The 24,597-nt window shown below is 46.5% G+C and overlaps 1 protein-coding gene across 1 annotated transcript in view; it reads left to right on the forward strand.

Annotated features, from left to right (window-relative positions):
• Positions 1-24,597, forward strand: part of CCNB2 (cyclin B2) — a 60,386-nt gene that overhangs the window by 17,698 nt on the left and 18,091 nt on the right. Inside the window, exons 2-3 of the mRNA XM_078685184.1 lie at positions 14,153-14,275; positions 14,904-15,014. Of these exons, the coding sequence (XP_078541310.1) occupies positions 14,153-14,275; positions 14,904-15,014 (234 nt within the window). The remainder of the gene's footprint in view (positions 1-14,152; positions 14,276-14,903; positions 15,015-24,597) is intronic.

Genomic DNA, 24,597 nt, shown 5'->3' on the forward strand with positions numbered 1-24,597 from the left:
TATCTGCTACGTGATTTTGCTGCCCCATGAACCGTTCATAGCCTCTGACAAGAAGTGCAGTTATTCCCATCCACACGTTTATCAGCGCATCACATCTGAGGATTTTTGAAGCTGGACAGCTATGAGTTGGCCCTATGATAGAGAACACCCTTCTGTCCTACAGGTTCATATTTCGACACAGTCTGGACTGTGCCAAAACACTTCAAGAAATGCAGTCTGCCCTCTGCCTTTAGGTACTATTTCTCTACATATGAAAATGTGTTACATGCAAAATATCTGATAATTGGGTGCAGTGCACACTGACACATCTGCACACATGCTGTACAGCCAGCGAGAACAACAGTTGCATTTAAGAGTGCATGACCATGCACTGCATAATTGGACTTGCACTTGAAATATATATTGCACAGTATGTTGCACTGATTGCAGTGCAGGGTCTCTACGTGCAGACCTAACATAGTGATAACGGAGTAGGTGGGGCAAGCAGTTAACTTCCCAGGACAAGTAGATTTGTGTAACATTTTGTTCCCTGGCCAAGTAGATTTTTGCAATATTTCCACACCCCTGCGGTGGTAATTAAACTGCTGTGTATAACTATATCATTGCCAATACATGGCATGATGGACAAGTATGAACCTTGATATTGGGGATTGCGAGGCTTCACAATCCCCCCCCCATTGTATCTCCCCACGATCATCATGGGGAGCAAGGCCGATACACGGCAATATTATAGTAATTCAAGGAATACTTGAGGCAATATAGATCGCGCAGCGTATTTCTATGCAGCAATGTATTAAACACACTTCAAGATGGCGCGACCTACAAAACACATAGTCCGTCAACCATGTCTATGAATGTTTTGCTTTAATACCCATGCTAACCCTCGCAGTGTAATTGACACTGACGAAGGCTTTATGCTGAAACGCGTCTGTTAATCTGTGTGATTAAACTTTGATGGTGTGAGCACAAGAAACTTTGACTCCACGAGTGCGGTTCTTTGGAAAACAACGATTCTGGAGTTGAGCGCTGTTATTGCGGTGGCCCATTACCGCATGCCGCACCCACCCGCGAGTGCCCTGATTACCAAGTGGGACAGAGAGCGAGAATATATATATATATATATATATATATATATATATATATATGCACACACAGCACTTCATACCACTAACGAGACACTGAAGTGCACTGTGGATGGTGTGTATACCTCTTCATTGGCTTTGCTTAGTCTGAAGCCTGTAGGTTTGTAGTGAGGCCCTTGGAGAATGTGTTCCGATGTGTGGGTTTACCAGACCTTTGATCTTGTTATGTTATTATATGTCAATGAGATTTGATGTGAGAGGTAGCAAATATAAGGCATATATATGTTTGGTTGAAAGGGCGAGGATGCATGCTTTGACCTATATGGGGAGTATTTGGGGTTGTGTGTGATTGGCTGTTCATATTGTGTCCCATCACTCTTATAGCAGCACTTGTGCATTAAGTGGGGTAAAGGAGAGCGAGAGCTTTTTTTTTTATTTATTTTTTTAGGGAGTTTTATATAGCACAAACTCGACCCGAAGGTATCAGAGCGCTTTACACGAAAACCAGTTGCCTCAGAGGGACACATTCATTTTGTTAGGCACGGGAGATTAAGTAATTTGCCCAGAATCACAATATGTTGAGCTTCTCAGCCGAGACTCGAACCTGGTTGCTTAGCCTGGAGGTCGACAGCTCTAGCTGTTAGGCCACATCAGCTTGTTAGTATATCACACAATGCACAACTTAATCAGTTCTACACACTCGGGTAATAACTATTTAACAAAGCCCCCTTTTCAGATAAGTGTTTTCGGGGGTGGCAAGGTCTCAGTCTAACAAATAGAAATGTAAAACATTTAAAGCACATGGAAGGGGTGATTATACCGGACTGGAAACAGAAAGCTGGTCTGCAACATATTTTAATGTCTCCTCCTGTGCGCCATACATGTGCTATCTCCTGCAGTGGCTCGGTGCAACTCTCCGTAACATATTGCATATTTGGCTACTCGGGTCAATTACAAGTATCTCACTCTGGAATAACGTAAATAACAAATAGCGTACCTTCGGATTTACAGGGGTGGTGAAAATACAGGTTTCTTCCTCTTTTGTCCACCCGTATTTCACACAGTAAATGACACCCCGAGTAACAATGAACAAAAGCAGTGGTGACAGCCTGTGTGTTACGGTAATTAATGTCCATTGAAAGCGGCACATAAGTCACCCGAGGTCTTTTCTATCTGTTGCATTTCTTCCTTTCTCGCCAGGCACGCTGCTAATACACATTACGCCCGGATCACCATACGAATTCAACATCCATTGCTGGAGGAGTTGAATGGGCCCCCAGGGGGACTGGGCACGAGCCAATGTCCCCCTGGGGTATTTTGCGCGAGGGACGACCTCACGCGACGAGGGTGGGAGGGGCTGTTCCAGGCGCAGGGAGGGAGAGGGAGGGCGACATCACTCTGTGCGAGTGAAGGAGCGGTGGTGTCTTTTTGAGTGGCGCAGGTCGTTTGGCTGCTCTCCCCCCCCCCCCCCCCCCCCCCCGTTTTTTCCTGTCAAACTGCATGTTTTAACAGAGCTGAACTGTTTTCTGTCAGCTGAGGAGACTCTTTATGTCAAGCGTCGAGCCGTTTTCTTTCTTCAGGCGGAGATGAGAGGCGAGTGGACATGACGGAAGCTGCTATCGTGAGGGGGGCTGAAGAGCGTGTCAAAATGACGGACGTCGTCAGCGCGAGGGAAGCTGTGGAAGCTTTTTGGCGGTAGGGAGAGGTTTTTTACAGCGTCTTGGAGCTGCTGTGGACCCGAGGGCGTCAGAGCGCTTCACATTAGGAACTGGAAATTACAAATGAACGATATTACAACAGCAGGATAAGTTACATGGGGTAAAAGTGACAATTGTGAGCCAACAAAATACATGAGGTAGCAAACAGTGCAATACAGGGGGAAAGAGTGTCAGGTGTGCAGGTTACAAGAGAAGACAAAGTACACTTAGAGGATAATACTGCATTGTATGCTAGACAGAGGCACAAGAACAAACGTTACGTAGGCAATGGTGGCACTTGGGCAAGTATCATCAACAAATAAAATATGAGAGGTAGCAAAACAGGTGTTACAAGAGAAAAGTAATGTGCGCAAGTTACAAAAGGGTACCATACACAGGTATAAGGATAATACTGCAATAAATGGTAAACACTCAAACTACCGAAACACACTGGGAAGGCCCTTCCATAGTCATGGAGAATAGTTTTTTCAGTGATGGAAGGAGGGCTCAAGGCAAAGCAGCGCCAGTGTTGTACATAGCCCCTAGCAGCTTTTTTATGAATGAACAACCATTAGTTATAGACGGTGCAGCAGGAGTCAGAGATTCTAGCAAGTCCACAGCGGGGCCAGTGGTTGTGGGTTGAGCGCTCACAGGTGTCCACTAATGAGGCGTCTGGTCTACGTAAGGGATCAGATAAATGGTAAGTTGGTGGCGGTTCCTGGCTGGAGCGGCGAGGAATTGTTAGCGGACCCTGGGAGCAATTCTGGGTCTCTGATACTACTTCCAGCTAAGGCAAAGCAAGTGCGGCTTTTGGGAAGTCCGATTATACCCGTGGCGGATCTTTGGCGGATCTGGCGGCTTCGGCTGGGTACTCTTAAAAAGTCATGTGACCTCATGGGTAAATTTGGATGGGGGTATTGGAGATGGAGAAAGCAGAGTACAAAGGTTGATGAGAGCAATTTCGCTTGGGGCATAATACATATCATGGTTCTGATAACGAGAATGGGATATTAATGTTGAAAATTTGGTCCAAGAAGCGGCTCCTGTTTGGTTAGTCAGGAGTTTTGGGTAGCTGGGGCAAGGGTCATTTCACGTTTGCTAGTTTCTGACAGAGATCTGGAGCGGATTTCTCAACATTGTCGTCATGGGCATGATGTTCTTAAAGAAGTTGGGTAACGGGGGATTGGGGTTAGTTCACGTCTTTTCGTTTTTTACAGAGATCTGGAGCGGAGTTCTCAACATTTTCAAGGAGTCGTGGCGGACATCACTGGGCGTGATGATCCCAAAGATAAAAAAAAAAAATAATAATAATAATAAATAGATAAATAAAAGGGGGCTACGCAGTTACTTCAGGTAGGTACAAATGGTGGGCGGCACTGTTCCCAACAAGCTGTGCGGGTGAGCGCGTGCGCAGAGAAGTCACCCTAAGCGCGCAGGTTGCTGAATTTAGCGCGCACTCCAGCAACACCGTTCGCGCCGCCGCTTTTAAAATGCGAGCGGCGTGAAAAAGTGCCATTTCCTCGTTGCGGGAGATTGAGAAAAAAAGCAGTCTCAAACACAGCGTGTGCTTGTGTTTGACACTCTGCATTCCTTTTCTTACACCGCACAGCTGCGGGGCTGATTGTGAACCTTTAGTATTCATGTTAACTGTAGCGCCCAGGTGCGCTGCAATTAACACGAACACTAATTCAAAGGACCTACAATCAGCCCCCAGCTGTGCCCTGTAAGAATCGTCATTGTGCACTACTGAGGGGCTGTTTGTGGTCCTTTGTGTTGCGTTGCCTTCCTCCAGCTCTCCTGTCCTGTAAGGGAGAGACGAACGATCAAGACCATTAGTTTAGACGTTTCACAGACAACTGAATGTAGCTCACACGGAGAGAAATATTTTAACAAGATTTTTCAAAAAGTTATTGCTAAAGAAGCACCTGGGCCTTCAAAAATATTTTTGAAATGGTAAAACGGGCTGACCCACATTGATCCATGTTTTATACTATAGTGTGCGTAATAAAATGCGAATGAAAAACATATCAGGCCATTTTGAAGAAAGCAGGTTGAAAGTCCTTATGAAAATAGTGTGTATGTGTATATATGTATGTATGTGTGTGTATATATTATATATATATATATATATATATATATATATATATATATATATATATATATAATTTTAGTAAAAATGGAAAGGCCTCGGTTACCAACCAAACTAAAACCAGGGAGAGACACCGGGGGAGCAGGGACGGACACCGTGGAGCAGAGAGCAGAAAGGCACCAAAAACGAGTGGGGCAGAGGGGCACCAAAAACGAGTGGGGCAGAAGGGCACCAAAAACGAGTGGGACAGAGGGCAGGAGGGCACCAAATATGAGTGGCATTTGGCGCCGCAGACACGCGAGGTTTGGTTCCTGGCGCACATAGCCATGGTTGCAGCGCACAGAGACCCTCCACTGCCGCACAAAGAGAAAAAAAATTAGAGGGAACATTGGTGGGCGGTGTGGCTTTGTTCTTTACTGGGCGGCAATTTTGGGTTCGTGGGAGTGGAATTGCGAGTGGGGGGGGGGGGGGCGGTTTCGGTTTCTTTGGTAGCAGGAATTTTCGTCATTTCCCTGCACAGTTAAGGCAGTGCCAAAAACCGCTGGGGTGCCATTATTTCATTGCAGTCCGGTTATGAATGTGGCCAGTAAACGAAAGAGTGTGGTTTTGGGTCTGGCCGGGCGAAAATACCTTATATGGGATTGGCTATGTCATTGAGTACACATCTCTACGGCAGGACTGGTTACAAAATTTGGAACCGCGAGTTTGCGGATGTTTGTAGATTGTTGCGCAGAGATCTGCAGGCCACAGAGGGTTCGAGAGGGGAAGAATTTAGGATTGTTCCGCCACCCTAAGGTCCCCAGCATCGTTGGAAACGGACGGCTGCCTTTCTCATTTTCGCTAGTGTACTTGAGAGACATCTGGAGAGGGTGGTGGCGCGAGGAAAATACATTGACATTCTTCGGAGGGAGCAATTGTGGGTGGGTAGATCGGACTGGCTCAATTATGCTGCCGAGTTAGGGCCAGGGTATGTATTTACAATGACAAGCCATTGGGGGGAAGTGGACCAAGAGCTTTGGCTGCATGGGCGGTCTGTTCATCAGACATCGACGTTTATCCATACAGTACGTGTCCTCCCCATCATTTTTCGGCCTTTTATACAATGTCCCGCTCCAAAGGGGGGCTGGTGGGGTGGCAGAGCACGGTTGCCGGCAACAGCTGCCTGTTGGGATTTTTAACTGCGGTTCCAGTAGCCAATAATCTTGCATATTCAAGCACAAGTGTCCACAGTGGGTGGAAAGACACCCAATTTCACAGTGTTTTTTCCAATCAGCAATTTAGGGTCCATGGCAGAGGTCAGAAAAGCAGTGGGGCCGGTGCATCTGTTGTCCCAGAGGCGGCCTACCCATTTAGAATACAGGCTATGTTACAAGATTTGGTCGGATGGGTAGCCGCCTCTGAGTTGTTTGGAGTTGTTAATTAGTTTTTTCTCATTGGTTACCGAGGCACTGGTGCTCAGTGTTGGACGGACAAATTGAAATCAGCAAAAGTTATCTCGGGTGGTTCGTGTGAAATTGTGAAAGGTAGTGCACTTCGGTAGTATAGCAGGTCCTTTTAAGCGGTGGGAGATGACCCGGTAATTTGGCTGCGGTTTTTGGAAGATGTCACGGGTGTCTCCATCAAAATTTTTAGAAGATGATATGGTGTGGCAGTTTAAAAAAAAAAAAAAATTTAAGATGCCTCTGGGGATCACGGCTTCGGGCTCTTCTGGGACGGACGTGGTGCTGAGCGCTGGCCGGGTCATTGGTTCCATCAAGGTAGTAACATTGCTTTCATATTTTTTTTCCTATACTGGTGGTTTTACAGGTGTGGGGTGAGGTTTACAGGGATTCGCGGTGTCCTTTTTCACGGTGACAATATGTTTGTTATGAACCGGGTCGACTGGAGGAGTGCTAGAGAGGTACGTGTTATGCATTTATGCGGTTTTCTTAGGTTGCAAACTATTCAATGGAACATGGTGTTAAGGTGAAGCACACACCAGGCATAATTCACTTAATTATAGATGCTCTGTCTCGTGGTAATTGGTAGACAGGTTGTGCGTTTTGGGTATTGCTGAAGGGGTGGAACACCTTATGGCTCAGTTAACAAGACGCAGTTACCACCAGGTGTGGTCCAAATTTTATAATATGCTTCTTCACAGGGCCAGGGTGATGCAGCAGTTGGGTGCAGAGGAATTTGGCATGTTACGTTTTGGGCTGTATCTGAGGGGCGGGGTGAACGACTCAATCGCCGATGCTCTGTCTCGTTGCTATTGGCGGAAGTTCCGGCATTTGGCGCCAACAGCGACAAGAAGCAAGATGGTGATTCCACCGTCCATCTGGGTTCTGGGGGAGTGAGGATTGTGGCAATGGTGGAGCAGTCTATTGCTAAGTCCACGTGCAGGAGTTACCAGCAGCCGTGGTCTGAATTTTGAATTATGCTTGTCATATACTCAGGATGGAGCAGCAGTGGAACATGAGCTAGATAAGGTTGTCGCTCACAACGATTTCCGGCGAGTGGGAGGATATTTCCTTTTATAGTCCATTTTTGGGTATGGTAGGGCGGGTTGGGTTTTTGTTGAGGATGATGCTGAAGGGGTTTGGGCGTTGCAAAGTTTCTGTTAAGTTTTTGAGGGAACATGTTACTTTTGAGTTGTTAGGAAGGATTTTAAGTGTGTTGTCTAATTGCTACCATAGTGATTGGGGAATTAGTTAGGTGCAAGTTGTGCATGGTCTGGTTGTTCTTCGGGGGGTTCCGGGTTCGGAACTTTTGGGTTTAAGAAATTAACTGTGGATTCAGACATTCGGGTTGGGACTGGGGGAAGTTTTACGGATCAGGTGGAGACCGTCAAAGACAGACCAAACGGAGGTTGGAACTTGGATTCGGTTGAAAGCAAGTGGGGTTGTGGCCCATTGGGGAAGTGGGATTACTTTTTAATTCGGGTGTTTTCCGTTCTGGGGTGATTTTGCAAGGGGGGCAGTTGTCTGGTTTGCAGTTTTTATCGGTACTGCAGAAAGGGTGTGCATTGGTGGGGAAAAATACGCAATGCTTTGGGACACATTATTTTCGGTTAGGTGCGGCTACGGAGGCTGCCAGTTGGGTTGGGGGAGGGTGGAGATATAGAGCATGGAGAGGTGGAAGTCCAACTGTTGTTACTGATATGTACGGTTATGACATACAGTTCTTTTCTCGTAGGTTAATTAATTATGGGGTTTTTCCTCATAGGTCTAGTTTTGTTTTTTCCCCCCGAAAGCAAAAAAAAAAAAAAAAGCGGTCATGGATTGTGGGTCATTCCTTGTCTACATGGTCATCAATTTTTGCAGGACAGCAATGACCATGAGGTGGCATGGAAAGGTGTGGGGGGAATGAAATGGAGGGATATGTTTCCTTTGCGATCCAAACTAGCTGCGGCTTGGGGAATTCCAGATTTGTTAATCATACACCTGGGTGAGAACGATCTGGTGGACTTGTCTGGATTAATGCTCATTAAGCAAATGAAGCTGGATTTAGCGGTAATTAAAGACAATTGGGTGGGTACTCTGGTGGTTTGGACAGAATTTTTGGTACAGGAATCCATGGAGAGGTGCCCGGGTACATGCGGCGGTTGAAAGAGCTCGCCGCAAGGTGAACGGAGCGCTAAAAACTTTCTGCACAGCTATGGGTATCACGGTGCTGGCCCATGAGCATTTTAACAGCGAAATGCTTCAATTGTTGTGAAATGATGGTGTACACCTCTCTCAGATGGGCCAATCATACTATCTCAGGGAACTGCGGGATACATTGGCTAACTTGTGGTGCGTGGATTTATGGTGATCACAGAGACATATAAAAACTAAAAAAAAGAAAGATTTGTGACCTGCGGTGCAATGGCAGTACAGTTGGTGCCACTTGGTTTGGGTGGGGCAGGAAAACTCAAGGTTTTCCTGGGTGGCGTGTTTTAAGGGATAGGACAATCTAGAGCGGATTCATCCTTTCTCTAGGGGGAGGGGTTGGGAGGGTAGGTGGGAAAGAAAAGGAAAGATGGAAATAATACTGCTGGTTATGGAAAACAAGTTATGGATTGTTGCGAAGAATAAAGCATTGGGGAAAGGAAATGTATACAATGGGAAAAAGGTTTGGGGGAAAATAGTACAAGGTATTGTTGGAAAAAGTTAATGTTGCGGGGTCTGTCTTTGGCTGTCCTAGTAATAAAAGTGACCTTTTATGCTAATAAACAGTCGTGTGAGAGTCCTTATTTGCGCGATGAGTTTTCAAAGTCGGGGCCCAATGGTATTAACTGCGCGCAGCTAGGGGCTCTGCTTCAGAAATTCGCGAACCAGCTGCAGCCCCGGAGAAATAACAAGGGGAGGGGGCAGGGGGCGCAGCTTCAGAGGAGGACAGCGCGGCACCCCAGCCAGGACCAGGGTATGTAAACAACAAAGGTTTTCCAGGTTGCGGGTGTGACGTCCCAGAGGTTAAGGCCAATCAGAGGCAAGCATAAGGAGAGAAGATGGTCGCAGGAGCAAAAGCTGTGAATACGTAATGAATATGTATTCACAACGTGTGCGCCTGTGGCCATCACTTTACATGAAGGACTGGTATGGCAGCAAGGTCCGCGGGCCGCCAATTAAGGCCGGGCCGCCAGCGGCACGCGGGCCGTACTAGGAGTACCCCTGCAGTCTTATGTGTTAGTGTCCGCATTTTAATACTTCATGTTACATTTTTTTAATAGTACATTTAATATCTTTGAACTGACATCTAAATTGTAGGCTTGCGTCTGTTTTGCTGAATTTACTTGTACTATGTATATAATTCCGTGTCCACATAATAACATGTTTATTGCACTTATTGGTTTTTTTTTAAATTATTAACTATATGTATTGTGCTGGTTTTATCTTGTACTTTTATGGATATTCTTTGTATCCGAATAAACGATTGATTGACTGTTACTGTGCCAGACTGCGTCAATGGACCATGGGAATATTTTGTCAATTATCAATCTCCATAAAAGAATAACTTTTGCATCAGCCATAAATTAATAAACTTGGTCAAAGAGGTGCCAACAAGAGTGTGAATTTAATGGCGCATCAGTGCTTCTGCTTGGATGAATTGTTCTGTGTGATTTACAGATGCCAGTTCTGGGCACAGAAAACCAGCTCGATTTACAAAAAAGAGAAATGCATAATGTGCCCCAGTCCAGGAACATCGCCTCCAAAAACAGGCCTTCGTTTTACAAAACAGAAGTCCAGTACCAGTGTCACGGTTACCAATTTAAACTAGAAACCTGAATTTAGCTCAAAAGGCATACGTTTAAGCTTTTAATGTAACTTTAATAACAAACTGGGGAAAAGCAGGAGATGTAATATTGCACCAAGTCACTACATTTAATCAGTCTCCCTTTAATGCCTCCTCCTATTAAGAGGCAGTGCTTTCAGTTCAGTTACAAATCTGATACATAGCAGAACATGTGTGTTGGTTAACACAAAGCACTCGAGATTTGTCCTTTCCCAAAATGACAGCCTCTGTCCTTTAAACGGAACCCATAAGAGCTTCTGCCATTATTTGCATCGTAATCCACAAACAGTCGAGTGAAAACTTGGAAACTGGCCCAACCCCTGGCATCTGACCATCATTCCTTCTGAACCCAGTGCTGGCGTTTCATAACGAAGGAGTCCTCCAGCACTCCCAAAATGAGTGTTCCAGTTAAAAATCACACAGGAAAAGGTACCTAAGCTGCAAAGCCATAGTAGAGAACCAAGCAAAAATCGTACTTTGCTTCACCCGTTAAGTCTTCTTCCCTCCGGTGTATCAACTGCCAAATACACTGCAAGCCCTCCTTCAGTGCACCCTCTCAAACAAAGCCCTATGAGACAATAGAGTATGTTCCTGTCACTAGCGGTTATGGTGGGGTTACGTATCCATGCATACATTCTAATAAATGTTACTACAATGTATGCTGTAAGATAATTTGATTCCCTGAAGCAAATTGGTCTCCTAATACCGTTTGATATTATATTAACAGTAAAAAGCTGTTGTGAGGATCAAACATTTGTAGAAATACAGACCGCACACAGCCACTCCAGGACTCCATCCCAAATGCGCGAGCCGTGAGGGACATCTGGTATGGAGAATGAAGGTTCAGGTTGTACTTCAGAACCATACTGAACACAACATCCCCCTCCCGCCCCCAAACCTCTTAACAGGCATGAGGGAAAATGGATAACATTAAACAAAAGGAAAGTGAAACTAAACGGATAATAACACAATAAGGAAAAAGTTTCATTGCAAGTAGCAAAACTATTTCCTAAAAATGGAACAAAGTTAAATGATCCATTCCAAGTTCTTAATACAGTTCTATAACAAGTTATAGACTATAAGAACATCAAGCTTACAAAGGCGACACTAATCAAAATGCACTCCTTTCCACCTCCCTCCCCCAATCAATCTAAAACATAGTCCCTTAAATATCTGGGACAATTGATGATATTCCTTCAATCCCTCCCTTTGTCATTGGCTGATCCTTGATAAACAATGGAATCCTCTCTGGAGGATCCAACACCCCACAGTGAGTGACTCTGGAGTCCCCGCCACCATGGTCACTTAAACCTGAATTAACCACTTGTCTCGCTGGTCTTTCCTTACCCACAGCCCAGCTACTGCCCATGCTTGCACTCTCTGAAGGTGCTTCTTCCACACACTCATCCATTCCAAGTTCTTAATACAGTTCTATAACAAGTTATAGACTATAAGAACATCAAGCTTACAAAGGCGACACTAATCAAAATGCACTCCTTTCCACCTCCCTCCCCCAATCAATCTAAAACATAGTCCCTTAAATATCTGGGACAATTGATGATATTCCTTCAATCCCTCCCTTTGTCATTGGCTGATCCTTGATAAACAATGGAATCCTCTCTGGAGGATCCAACACCCCACAGTGAGTGACTCTGGAGTCCCCGCCACCATGGTCACTTAAACCTGAATTAACCACTTGTCTCGCTGGTCTTTCCTTACCCACAGCCCAGCTACTGCCCATGCTTGCACTCTCTGAAGGTGCTTCTTCCACACACTCATCCATTCCAAGTTCTTAATACAGTTCTATAACAAGTTATAGACTATAAGAACATCAAGCTTACAAAGGCGACACTAATCAAAATGCACTCCTTTCCACCTCCCTCCCCCAATCAATCTAAAACATAGTCCCTTAAATATCTGGGACAATTGATGATATTCCTTCAATCCCTCCCTTTGTCATTGGCTGATCCTTGATAAACAATGGAATCCTCTCTGGAGGATCCAACACCCCACAGTGAGTGACTCTGGAGTCCCCGCCACCATGGTCACTTAAACCTGAATTAACCACTTGTCTCGCTGGTCTTTCCTTACCCACAGCCCAGCTACTGCCCATGCTTGCACTCTCTGAAGGTGCTTCTTCCACACACTCACCCATAATCTCAACCAAAGCAGCGTTCCTCTTGTTCCACCCCTTCATGTTATACACTAATATAGAATGTCTAGAAACTTTTACCACCTGCATGGTTGGGAAGAATTTGGAACCATTCTTTTTCTTCCTATGTGGCCTCTTTGTTTTTACCACATCACCCACACTTCATAAGTTGTTTTTGATGGTTTATTTGCAAGGTGGACTGGCTTTTCTGTATAGTGCTTTGTGAAGTAGGAAAGCAATTTTGAGTATAGATCTTTCCTCGATAGAAAGTCAGTCGAGCTGCTTCAGGGTGGGAGTGATGTGATCAAAGCAACTCTCCCCTGACAGTAGTCCAGCCGCTGCGTGGAGTGTGGCTTTCAAGGAGGCTAGGTGTATTTTTGGGCGCCCTTAATGGTTGCGTTACTGTATTCCCCGTTGAGGAGGATTGCACCGCAGTCTTTAGGTCTTCGATGGAGATAAGGGGTTTGACTTTTTTTAAGGTGTTTCAGTGTGTAGACGGCACTTTTGTGCAGAGTTATTAATATGTTCTTTTGTGCTTGGGTAACTGTCTGGTGTAATCCTCTGGGATTTCAGAGTTGGAGATGGACAGTTTAGTGCAGTGAGGTTGTAAGAGCCCGATATCTTCGGGGAAAGGTTTTTTCTGTAGGTTGGAGAAAAACTAGTTTGGTTTTGTTGTGTTTGAGCTTAAGATGGTTGCTGGTCAGCCAGCATTCAACTGCAGAGTGCTAGTCATGTGCTGGATGTCTTTGACTGACAAGATTTTCATGTAGGGTTGGGTGTCCTCTGCATAGATAGCCAATTCTGGCTTGTTTCAGGATCAGTGCTAGGGGTTCCCTATAGAGGTTGAATGTGGTAGGAGACAGGATTGATCCTTGAGGGACTGCTTGTGAGATTGCCAGTGCTTTCAATGTTGAGTTGTTTAGTTTGATTTAGCTGTGAGCGTTGGGTCAGGAAAGAAGTGAACCACTGAAGGCCCGTTCCGTTAATGCCTGCATGCTGCAAGAGTGTGTTTAGGAGACTGTCATAGTTTGCAGTATCAAAGGTGGCCAGGAGGACTGGGAAGCAGGCCTGGCCATCATCCAGAGATCTGTGCAGATTGTCTCTGATGTTCAGTAGTGCAGTCTCTGAGCTGCAGCTTTTCTTGAACACAGATTGGAAGATTTTGTGCAAGTGAATGCTTAGTTGTGCAAGCATTTTTGTTTTTTTTTATAATGGTTTTGGCAAGAAGAGGAAGGTTAGTTATAGGTTTGCAGTTATTAATGTTCTGGTTGGCAGCTTTTTTTGAGTGGGGTGACTTGGCTGATATTGGGTGACCGGAGCATGACATGGAGCCACTCTTTGGGGAAGAGTTAATTATTTGGTCCATAGAGGAGAGCTGAGTGACCTTTTAACAAGCGCAGCAGGGATGGGGTCGGAGATGTGATGTCCGCTTCCTGCTAGTGAGTATTTTCAGGACCACTTCAGGGATATGTTTGATTTAGTCCAGGTTGGATACATTTTTTATTTTCAAGCGGTTGAGGTTGGTGAAATGTCTCTAAAAGGGGGAGAGGGCCATCATTAGAAGGTAGGGCTTCGGGTGGACCCTTTTGGCCAGGAGAATCCTTGTCAGTTCTTAGTGACCAATATTCCAATTTAAAGCAGCCTACATGGGCTTAGACGATTTGATTATGTTTTTGTTCTTGGTAATAGATCCACAGGTGTGAGCTTGCTGCCATTTTGTTGACAGGACTCCTTTGAACTAGAGTATATCCAACAAAGTTGGGAGGTTGTTCAGTGAGCTGATGACTCATGACCAGTCCTTGCTTGTGACAAAACTGAAGTTGTTACGTGTTTTTTTTTTTATTTTTTATTTTTTTTGCTCTTGCGTTTTTTTTCCTAGGTTCCATTGGAGGCAGAAAATCCTTCAAAAGGTGGAATTGCCAGAACTAAAAAGCCCCTTGGCAAAAGAGCCGTGTTGGGAGAGCTTGGTAATAAAGCTACTGCTGGAGTGCAACAAGTAAAGGTAAGAACATAGGACTTGACGACTACCTATTGTATGCATGCTGCATTCTGTAGTGCCTCTAGCACTTGGCTATTTCTTGAGATGGTTACCCAGTTTCATGTCTGCCTATCCCATCTGAGTTTTGAAAGAGGAAGAGCTTGTTCCTTCCCCCAATCTGTTCTACACTATTTTCTATAAAGTCACCTACTCGATTGCTCAAGAGTATATGACCATTCACCCACGGACTACCCAGTCCTTAATGGTTGCCTTTTAGTCTTAATATATTCCTATAATGCTGTAATTACTTAAATCAGTGCTGCCTATGAAGTAGTCCTCGTATGTATCAACATTATCCTAGGTATAAAGAGTTCCTTCCAAACATAAGGACAAAGTGATACTACGTTGAACCAATATATTGGAAGAAGGAACTGTGGAACTCTACCTGCTGTTAGGTGTTTGAGATCACTTTATGCAGGCATGTGTAACAAGCTAAATGCATGACAGCAGGTCAATATGACCAGCTGGCTGTTTGTTCCTTTTATTTGTACTGGTGTATTTTGAACAAGTGATTATGAAATGAATCTTTTGCATGTAGTGTCTATATGTACTATCTGCATAAAATAAATTGATGGCGCTATTACTTTTCTAGCATGTCAAAGTACCGGTTAAGGTGCAATCTGTTCTCCAACCTTCCAATTTTACGTTGAGGCCAAGGCAGCATGTACCAGTGAAGTCTGTTGTACAGGAACCTCTCCCAGAAGTAAGTGTCTCTTGCACATACCACACTTTGCACATCTGGGCATTAATTCTGTACCAGTTAAGAGCTTGACTTGACCAAAGCAAACGTATCAGGGGTTGGATGATCCTGTAGCTCTCATGGACATCTTGTTACTGAAGGGAGGCCTAAACGTGAAATGATCTGTTGTCAGGTTCTCACTCAGTAAGCCTAGTTATTTCTTGCTGACTCCACCCTCTAAAGTGAGGATCCTCACTACTTCTTAAATGTCAGCTAAAGGCCATCTTTTGAGTTTAGTGGTCACTGATGTAAGGGCATGTGGTGACTCCAAGGTGCTCTATTATTGACGTTTGCATGTAATTAACATTATACTTTTCTCCACCTGAGATGTAGGTGCTATCGAGCTACATTTTTAGTCTTTTGAATATCACTAACCTGGTCTTGTTTTTAGCTTCACCTCACTATCTTGTGGCTTTGCAGTATCATTATTTCAGAAAATGTTCTATTAGTGGCAACCCTATCCAGTGATATGATGGCTTCGTTTCAAGTTTCCATTGTTTTACATCAGTTCATTATCTATTCCACAAGTACAAACTGTATATAAAACTGGTATTCTGTGTGCAAATGTCACTGTCTTGTATGAGGCAAGTTGGCCATCATTAAGGCGGTTTGTGAATAGGTGCACCCTGAATACTTTCTCATTAAGAATGTACATTCCACCCAGTAGGTGTCCGGCATATTCGCCCCAAAAGTAGCCCACTCTTTTACTATCTCTAGAAGGATCAAACAGCGAAGCTGTTGATATGGTAAACTGAGTTAAAATGGTAAACTGAGTTAAAAATTGTACTATTAGCAAGACGGAACCTCCTATTGTCGTGTAGTTCCTATATATCCTACACAGGATCTGGACGTTTGGATAAGAAACTGTGGGATTGGTGGCAGACTGATCCTGTGCACACCCACCGAATATATTCGCCTGTCTGTAACTGCTAGCTCACAGTGCCACTATAATCTCCTCTTACCAAGGAGAGAATAGATTCGGGCAACCTCAAATTGACAACCCTCATCCCTCCGAATCGTGGCAACAATAGACTACTTTTCGCTCAAATCACTCGTGCTCGCTTAGTTTTGTCTCCGATGCAAAGCAGAAACAACCTGGGTGTTTTCTATAACAAATTATTGAGCAGTTCTAGTGTAGAATAGATGACCTGCAACAACCATTAGACAGTAGCAGAGATGTATATAATTTAGAGGTACTATGAAAGTAAAAGTATGGTAAAGTTTTACTACCTTGCAGTAATCATGAATATAGACAAGTACATAAAATACATGATAAAAAACGCTACTCTTAAGATTCCTCCCTAACTAGATGTACCTAGCATTTGTGTAGGTGTTATGCCAAGAATACCTCTAGAATCTAGTGCACCCCATTACCTCAGAATATGGGACCCCGTCCTAGTCTCGAGTTGGAGACACCCATCGAGGGATGTTATACCACTGCGAGCTGGAGCATCTGCATGCACGAACCTCAGCGTCTCTATTCAGTGTGTTGGCCGGGATTTCTCGGTCTCCTCTGTCCTTCTAAGCAAGATGTGATCAATATATAACCATAGGTCTCCCCAGGGGTCCTACCTTGCTGTGATACTGTCTGCCTAAAGAATGATGTTGGGCTTGAACTTTATAGAGCTATGCTACAGGAGATGGTAGTCCTGCTGTGCTTCCAAGCTCAAAGTCCCCCCAACTCCTGCATCGAAATCTGTGTGGTAATTAACATGATACCTTAATGTAAAACACACATTTTTGGGTTTCGCCTGCCGAAGGCTGCGCTCTGCGCAGCTCTTCAGCGCAGGTGAAATCCTATGTCGTCAATAAGGACTCCTGGAACGTCCCCCGGCTCTCATTGGTTAGCTCCATAAATGGAGGCTAGCCATTGAGTGCCGGATCTGTCCATCAAGGCTGGACCAGATTCGGGGGCGTTCCGGAGATTTTTTCCCAGGGCGGAGTTACGTTTTTTCCCGTTCCCTCCCCTTTCACTGAAAGTGAATTCAGATGCGCTGTCCATTCCCGCCCCCTCCGTGTGCCTTTCCGCCCCCCTTGCTGTCCTGTGCACGTTTCCCGCCGTCCGTGTCCTCTCCCGCCCCCTCCCGCCGTTCGTGTCCTCTCCCGCCCCCTCCCGCCGTCCGTGTCCTCTCACGCCCCCAGCGAGTGCCCACCTCGCGATTTCTGCCCGCCTGCCTGCCTAGCGAGGGCCGCCGCGCTGCCCGCGGCGGCCCGGAAGTACCTGGCCGGCCGGCCAATCCCTTCGCGGCCGGCCGGAAGTCCCGCACCCGCAGCCCGGGGGAGGGAAAGGGAAGCCTTGCTGTTTGCCGCTTCCCCCTGCCTGGGGGAAGCCTTTGCCGGTGTTGCCGGTCTCCCATGCCTGGAGGGAGACCGGAGAGGAGCCTGACGAGGGTGGAGCGGAGGGGGCGCGGGGCACATTGTGGTGCCCGCCCCCACCGCAAATCCGTACCGGCAGCAAGGAGGAGGGCAGCAGCGATCAGGTAAGGATCAGCGGAAGACGTTAGAACCGTGCAGATCTCACCACCCACGTGAGCCCGTCCCCCCTCCCTGAGCCCGTGTGTAAATGCTTGTCTTTGTCCAGTAGCCGCCGCCAAATTGTAGTTTTATTTCTATGTCAAGCGTATTTCACGGCCTTACAGCACTTCCTCTCGCTTTACGGCTTGCTGTATAGCTCTGTTCGTGGCCGGGGCTCCTTCCCTCCTCCCTTTCTACGCTTCACCAAGTTGGCCGCCGGGGTAAGAGTACGGAGCTGAGGGCCTGGATTAGGAAATCGGTTGCCATCCGCCTCCGTGAAACGGGCAGCGGGTTCAGAAAAGTGTGGCGGTCACTCAGGGTAGTACAGATAGAGTATTTAGATCGGGAGACCCCGGGGGGAGGGGGATACCAGGACTCTGCCCTGTAGGCACTGCCCCGACCCTGCCACACTTCACTGCGAGAGCCGCGGACGGACAGACAAACAGTCACACACAAGCACACACATAGACACAGAGTACACACACACAGACGGCAAGGAGACACAAACACGAGCACACACATTCATCTATGCAAAGGCAGACACACAAAGAGACACACAACTGTGCACAAAGACAGACACACAAACATAAATGCACAAATAGGCACACACACAAACTCACACATACAATACCCACGTTCAACTACTGAAGTACGCCACACTCAAACACAAACATACAAAGAGGCACACAGACAACAGATAGCCATGCACAACTCCTCAAACGACAGAGTCACACACGCAGACAGACAGACACAGGGGGGCAGACGCGTCCGACTACTCAGAGACAGACAGGTGCACACAGAGTCACAGAGGACAGAAACACACAGACACACCGACACCCCACACAGGTGCACACGGGCGAAGATTGCAGGATGCCTACACATCTGCACCAATAGGCAAACAGTCACACAAACACACGTCCTGCAGCGCACTGGAGCTGTGCCATTGTGCGGCTGCGACGTTTTCCGCACATTATGGAAGCGCTGCATTTGCTGCATAATTCGTCCTCTGCTCCACCATGGCATGATTCGAACAAAAAACAAATCCGTTTCTATTTCACACACTTCAAACGTTACTAAAGTCGCAGTGACAACTGATGGCGGGCAGTGGAAGCCCCTCGTAAGGTTGTCTTCTCTCCTTTCTGAGGCTTGTTGCTGTGTTTGTGTGTTAAGACGAGCTGCAGACTATTGTTCCCAGACAGTTTTAACGAGGGTAAAAATGACAAAATGATGTCATGCTATCAGCAAATGCGTTGCATGACGCTGCACCATTTGCCTTTTCTTGCCTCATGTTTCAGTCAACCCTGCTGCATAATGTGCCCCCCTCCGATGCATAATTCCAGTGCCTTGAGGTTATGTCAGATAAAGCACCCAGCCGAGCCGTGGCTTAGCTGTTCATCCTTCCAATGTCGATACATTGAATATCATCGAGGTGGTTACTCGGTGAGGTGCTCTGGATTATGTAATGAGATCCTTACAATGACACAATCCAGACGGATTGGGCGTCTAGGCGCTAGATTACGCTAATCTAGGAATGGTATTCAGCGACCAGGAGTCCTCAATGCGCCCAGCGCGTGTCCCAGCGCCTCTTGGCGCTTCGTTGTAGGTTTGCACTACGGACGGTGTGATTCTATGTGGTGTTTACTACTACGAGCCCGGCTGCTTCATAAAATGTTATTTAATGATTGTGGTTTAATTACACTAAAATACACATTGGTAAGCCATACCCTATCCATCCCTGGGCCCTAATAACACCTTACTGTAGCTAGCTGCCACCCTGAGCCGACACTAAAAACGCCTGAATGCCCCTAAACACTTCCTATGAGTGACCCTTAAAACTCCCCACTCCCCGCACACTGCCCACGCATGAGGCCTACAATCTGCCCACTGCCCCTCTCTGAACCCTAAAGGCACTTTTGTGCAGTTTTTTTCATAACCAATTTTATTATGAGTTCAAGCATAGCTCAACACAGCCCTCCACAGTCAGGAGGAGACTGTCAAAGACAGATAAAAAAAGAGACATATCATTAGTACAGCATCGAACCCATCGTTATACAGTAAATGGCATTGAACTACCCCACCCACCCAATCCCAAAAACACCAACCAGCCCCGCCCACAGCTACCCACCCCTTATCCCACCCTAACCCAGTGCACGCGATCACAGTCCAGCAACTTGGGACAATCTACAAAGGTGGAGCCGGCCAGCGGCCTAGAGTGCGGGATCCACATCCAGCTGTAATGCATCATCAATGTCCACAGGGGGGTCAAGGAGCAGGCCCCGGTAATCCGCCCACCGTTTCCAGATTTTGTAATGTTTGCGGGGACATCCCCGGGCTTCAAAAACAGGCTGTTCTAGACCCATGAGGAAATCCAGTCCTGCCCTCCAAGCCCCGAGGGGGGGGGCGCGCTCGCTCTTCCAGGCCTGCGCCAGGTCTCTCTTCGCCACCACCAGCCCCAGCAACAGCAGATGGCGCTTGTAAATATTGCCTCCGACATTCTCTAGAACATGAAGAAGGCCCAGCCTGGGGGTACGGGGCAGGTCCCAACCCAACACCTCTGATAGGCAGTCCCACACCCCAGCCCAGAATCGAGTCAGTCTCTCACAGGACCATACTGTATGAAACAGGGTGCCCTCTTCAGAACCACACCGCAGACATTCGGGAGACGCGACAAGGCCTGCCCGCCATAGACGGTGTCTAGTATAATACGCCCGGTGGAGGTATTTGAACTGGATGAAGCGAAGGCGGATGGCTATAGCAGCACCTCGGGGAGATTCCAAGGCCTCACGCCAGTCGTCATCATCCAGTGGACCTACATCAGCCTCCCAAGAGGCCCGCAGTGCTGCGAGTGAAGGGGAACAGTGAGTGACCAGAGAGCGATATATCTGCGAGACCTTCTTGTCACCCAGGTCTCCCATAAACAGTTTAGCTTCGATAGGACTAAAATCAGGGAGCTGTTCCAGGCCCACCAGACTTGGGGTAAGTGCGTGGCGGAATTGAAGGTAGCGGAAAAACTGGGTCTTGGGCATGCTAAATTCGGAGCTAAGCTCCCGAAAGGACTTCAGGGTAGTACCAGAGAGGACATGACCTAGGGACGAGATCCCAATCGCATCCCAGCCGTCAAATCCGGACAGAGACGCCAGCGCCGGTAACAGACCATTTCGCCACAACGGGGTTTCGGCTGTAAGCCGACCCCACCAGCCCACCCGATGCAAGGCCCGCCGCCAGACAGTGAAGACCACTTGGGTGACTTGCGGAAGCAGTCGCCTCCGCCTAGCCGAGTACAACAGGGTGTGAAGGGAGGCGCCACCCATCAGGGAATGCTCAAGGGCATAAGCCGGGTCACTACGGTCGCCATACCACCACTCGTTGAGTACAAGGAGATGGGAGGCCTGATAGTAAGATAAAATATCCGCGGCCGCCAAGCCGCCGCAGTAGGTAGAGAGGAAGCATGTGCGCAGCGCCACCCTGGCGGCACCGCCAGCCCACAGAAACCGGCCCAGCACCGAATCAACAGTACGGAACCACTGCGGGTCAACCTGGAAGGGATGATTCTGCAGTTGATATAGCAGACGGGGCAAAGCCACCATCTTGAAGATGGCCGATCGGCCGTAGATATTAAGTGGCATGCGCGACCATGTCTTGATGTCCAGTTGGACCCGATCCCATACAGGCAGAATGTTCCGGTCCCATGCCACTGCAGGCGAGGCAGAGAGGAAGACACCCAGGTACTTCACACCTTCAACTGCCATCTGAAGGGATGCAGCCCACGGGCAGTCCACTGCGGCACCCCCCAGCACCCACATGGTCGACTTGCGCGGGTTAAGGAAGAGCCCCGATGCCCGACCAAACTCCTGCATCAACTCCAGGACACGAGGACCCGTACGCTGCAGGTCGGTCATGAAAAATAGCACATCATCCGCATATAAGGCTATGCGGTCCGAGTGATCCGCACCCCAGACGAAGCCACGGTAGAGCTCATCGCGGCGCACCCTGGCGGCCAGCGGCTCCATGGCCAGTGCGAAGAGGTAAGGGGAGAGCGGACACCCCTGACGTGTGCCCCTGGACACCGGAAAACGAGCAGACGTCGTTCCCGACTTTTGTGCAGTTTTAAGAAGCACAAACTTGGCCACGGCAGTTGGAGCCCTTGGATTATATAATAGAGGGGAGGAGGCATGTTTTTTAGGCCCAGGGAGATTATGTGATTTTTTTTTTTGTCAAGAATCACACAGTATATTGGCGCAAGGCGTTCAGCTGTGCTATTTGGCACCCCATTTGTAGGGTGATTAGATTGAGTGTATTTTACCGTTAAAGGACCTAGCACACTAGTGTAACCAGGTGCTGTATGTAGCACACGGACATACCAATAAAGGGAATTTAAACTGCATAGCTGCGCTGCTCTAACTTTTCCAAAGGCGAAACCATTGCATTGTAAATGCTTGTTTTCACATCTGCCTGCTTTTGTTCAAGGCAATACTGAAAGTGAAAAGTAGTGACCAGTAGCGTTATGTGGCCATGGAATAGCCATTTTGCGGACTGTGATTCTGCCGCTGTAATTGCTAATCTATTCAGTTTTTTGATACGCAGCATTGTATATTTTGCTCCACTTTATGCCATTTCTATCTGTTTCTGTTAAATTGTATTCAGGGAACAGAAGTGCTGTTAATAAAACGGCAAGCATGTTGCCTGCACGCAAAGATTGCAGTGTCCAGCTTAACAACATAATAGAACGTAATTGAGATTGCCCGTGTTGTAATATGGCCAAATCATGTTCTAGTATGGCTTTTGCAGAAGATGCAATGTTGCCTAAGGAATATATCCTGGAGGTCAGTGTAATTAACCCATTGTCTACGACTGCTAGAGACTTTTCCAGATTTATACGGTCTATCTTGCGTGGTCTTTCTGTGGCCTCTTGTTGGGCTATTTTCCATATTTCATTGTAGACCGCATAAATGAAACGTTTCTGACGTGGCTACCTGAGACCTAGTAAAAAATCCATACGATCCCACATCTTGTAACCGGAAGGACACGTGTTTCACCTGTGTGAGGTTTTTAGCCAATCAAGGCACAACTTCCCAACACTGTAGGATGTCACTATCCCTGGATGTTCTTTCTGTACATAACATGGATCTGGCCTATGGATACTAAACCATTCGGTTTTACCCATTAATATTGCCTGATCATTATTGGTGTCTGTGGGCCAAATCAACCATTTCTTCCTATCTGGGTCTGATCTATTGTATGATGTCATCTACTGTAATCTTTCTGAGATGTTACCCTCTGTGTGTGATCGAGGTGGCATCCGAGGTATGTTCAAGGCAAGACGTCTGTTGCACTGCCTCGTTCAAAAACATGATCTGTTGAGGGATAAGACCTGCTCTAAACCAAGCTTCCGCTCCCTGAACTTGCCATTCTCTAGTACCCCAGACTGATTTTAAGTCTATGGTATGTCTGCATAAGTCGAACCCTTGTTGAGACAACTGGGCCATAAACTAAACCGAGTAAATCTGTTTGGTTTTAAGGGGCAGCAGTGGTCCAAGTAAACACACCCTAGTGGTTTATCAAATATCAATAATGGTGTCTGCGCTGGACGTGTTACGGTGGAACCTTTTGTCTGCTGGAAGATGTCGCATTTCAAGACCTAGTCTTTTGTCTGCTTACTTAACCCAGGCCACCAATAGCATTGTTTCAATAAACAGCCGCCGTAACTCCTGCATGTGCAGAACCTATCCCTTTGTGTGCTGCTGGAATTAAACCTAACCTACGATCAGTGTTTGGAACTACTGTCTCCCACTCCAGGAATCTAAGCAAATGGAATGTTTTTGGCATTTGACTTGTAGTAGTACTTGACTGAGTCTTTTTGGTACTGCTTTGCTGTTTTTGCTTGAAGCAATGACAGCCACCATAATCTGTCTGTTCTTGTTTTTGAACGAGTGATTGCAGCTACGGAAGCTGTACCTACAGCTCCCTTTGCGGCTTCATCAGCCAATGAATTCCCTTCAACGTGAACGCCATCACGCTGATGACTCCGTGTATGTATCATGTGAGCCCTCGGTAGTTTGGTTTTCAACTCCACTACCTGTGCCCATAGCATTTTGTGCTTAATTGTGCCACCTTTTGCATCTTTGAACCCATTTTGTATCTAGTGTTGCAAATATTCATTATGACTACACACAGTAAAAGGAATCTCACACACTTATTGTGGGGAATTCTCTATTCGTATTTACCAGTGCCAGTATCAAGGCTTTCATCTCAGCCAGTTGTGCCGTGCAGTCTCCTAGAGATTGTTTTTTTTGTGCAACTTGGCTGGCGCCTTCATCCTGCATGCAACCTTTATGGATTGCCCATTCCGCGGTATATTGTTGGTTACTTCCTATGGTCACTTGAGCAGATCCGTCAGTGTAAATGATATATTCATACTGCATTATTTCGTTTGGTAGAGGATATTCTTGTTCGTATTGCAGGAATGCAATAAATTGGGTCGTCCCTGTATTCTACATCTGTTGCAGTGAGAATTAGCCCATTGTACCCATCTCGGATGTAAGGCTTTAGCGTTAGGAACGCTTTCCTTTGTCGCAGCCTCGAAGGCTGGAACCAGAGTCATAACTATTATTAGTTTCCCCTGAGCCAGTGCTCTCACTACAGCAGTCTGTACTGCTGTTAGAATCTTTTCTGTAGATGAGAAGCGCATCTCAGCATTTGTGTACAAATGTGATTGTATGCAATTGGTACCGTTTCACCTTCACTATGTCTGATTTGTGTACTCAGATTGACCCGCAATGATTGCGTACGTTTATGCGTGTCTGTGTTTGGAAGCTATCATGTCACCTTGTAAGGAACGAAGTGTATCTGTGTTGCTGTGTCCATTGTCTTGCTGAAAAATCTGGTTTTATTAAGTCGTAGAAAGGTTTTACTCTTTCTGTGTAATCTTAAAATGTATGTTCTACCAAAATTTAAGAATCCCAGGATTGATTGTAGTTTATTTTTAAAAATGATTTTGGGGGTTGGAGCAGCACTCATTTTTCCCAAAAAATGG

The sequence above is a fragment of the Lissotriton helveticus genome, chromosome 3_2 (genome assembly GCF_964261635.1).
Source record: "Lissotriton helveticus chromosome 3_2, aLisHel1.1, whole genome shotgun sequence".
Taxonomy (NCBI): domain Eukaryota; kingdom Metazoa; phylum Chordata; class Amphibia; order Caudata; family Salamandridae; genus Lissotriton; species Lissotriton helveticus.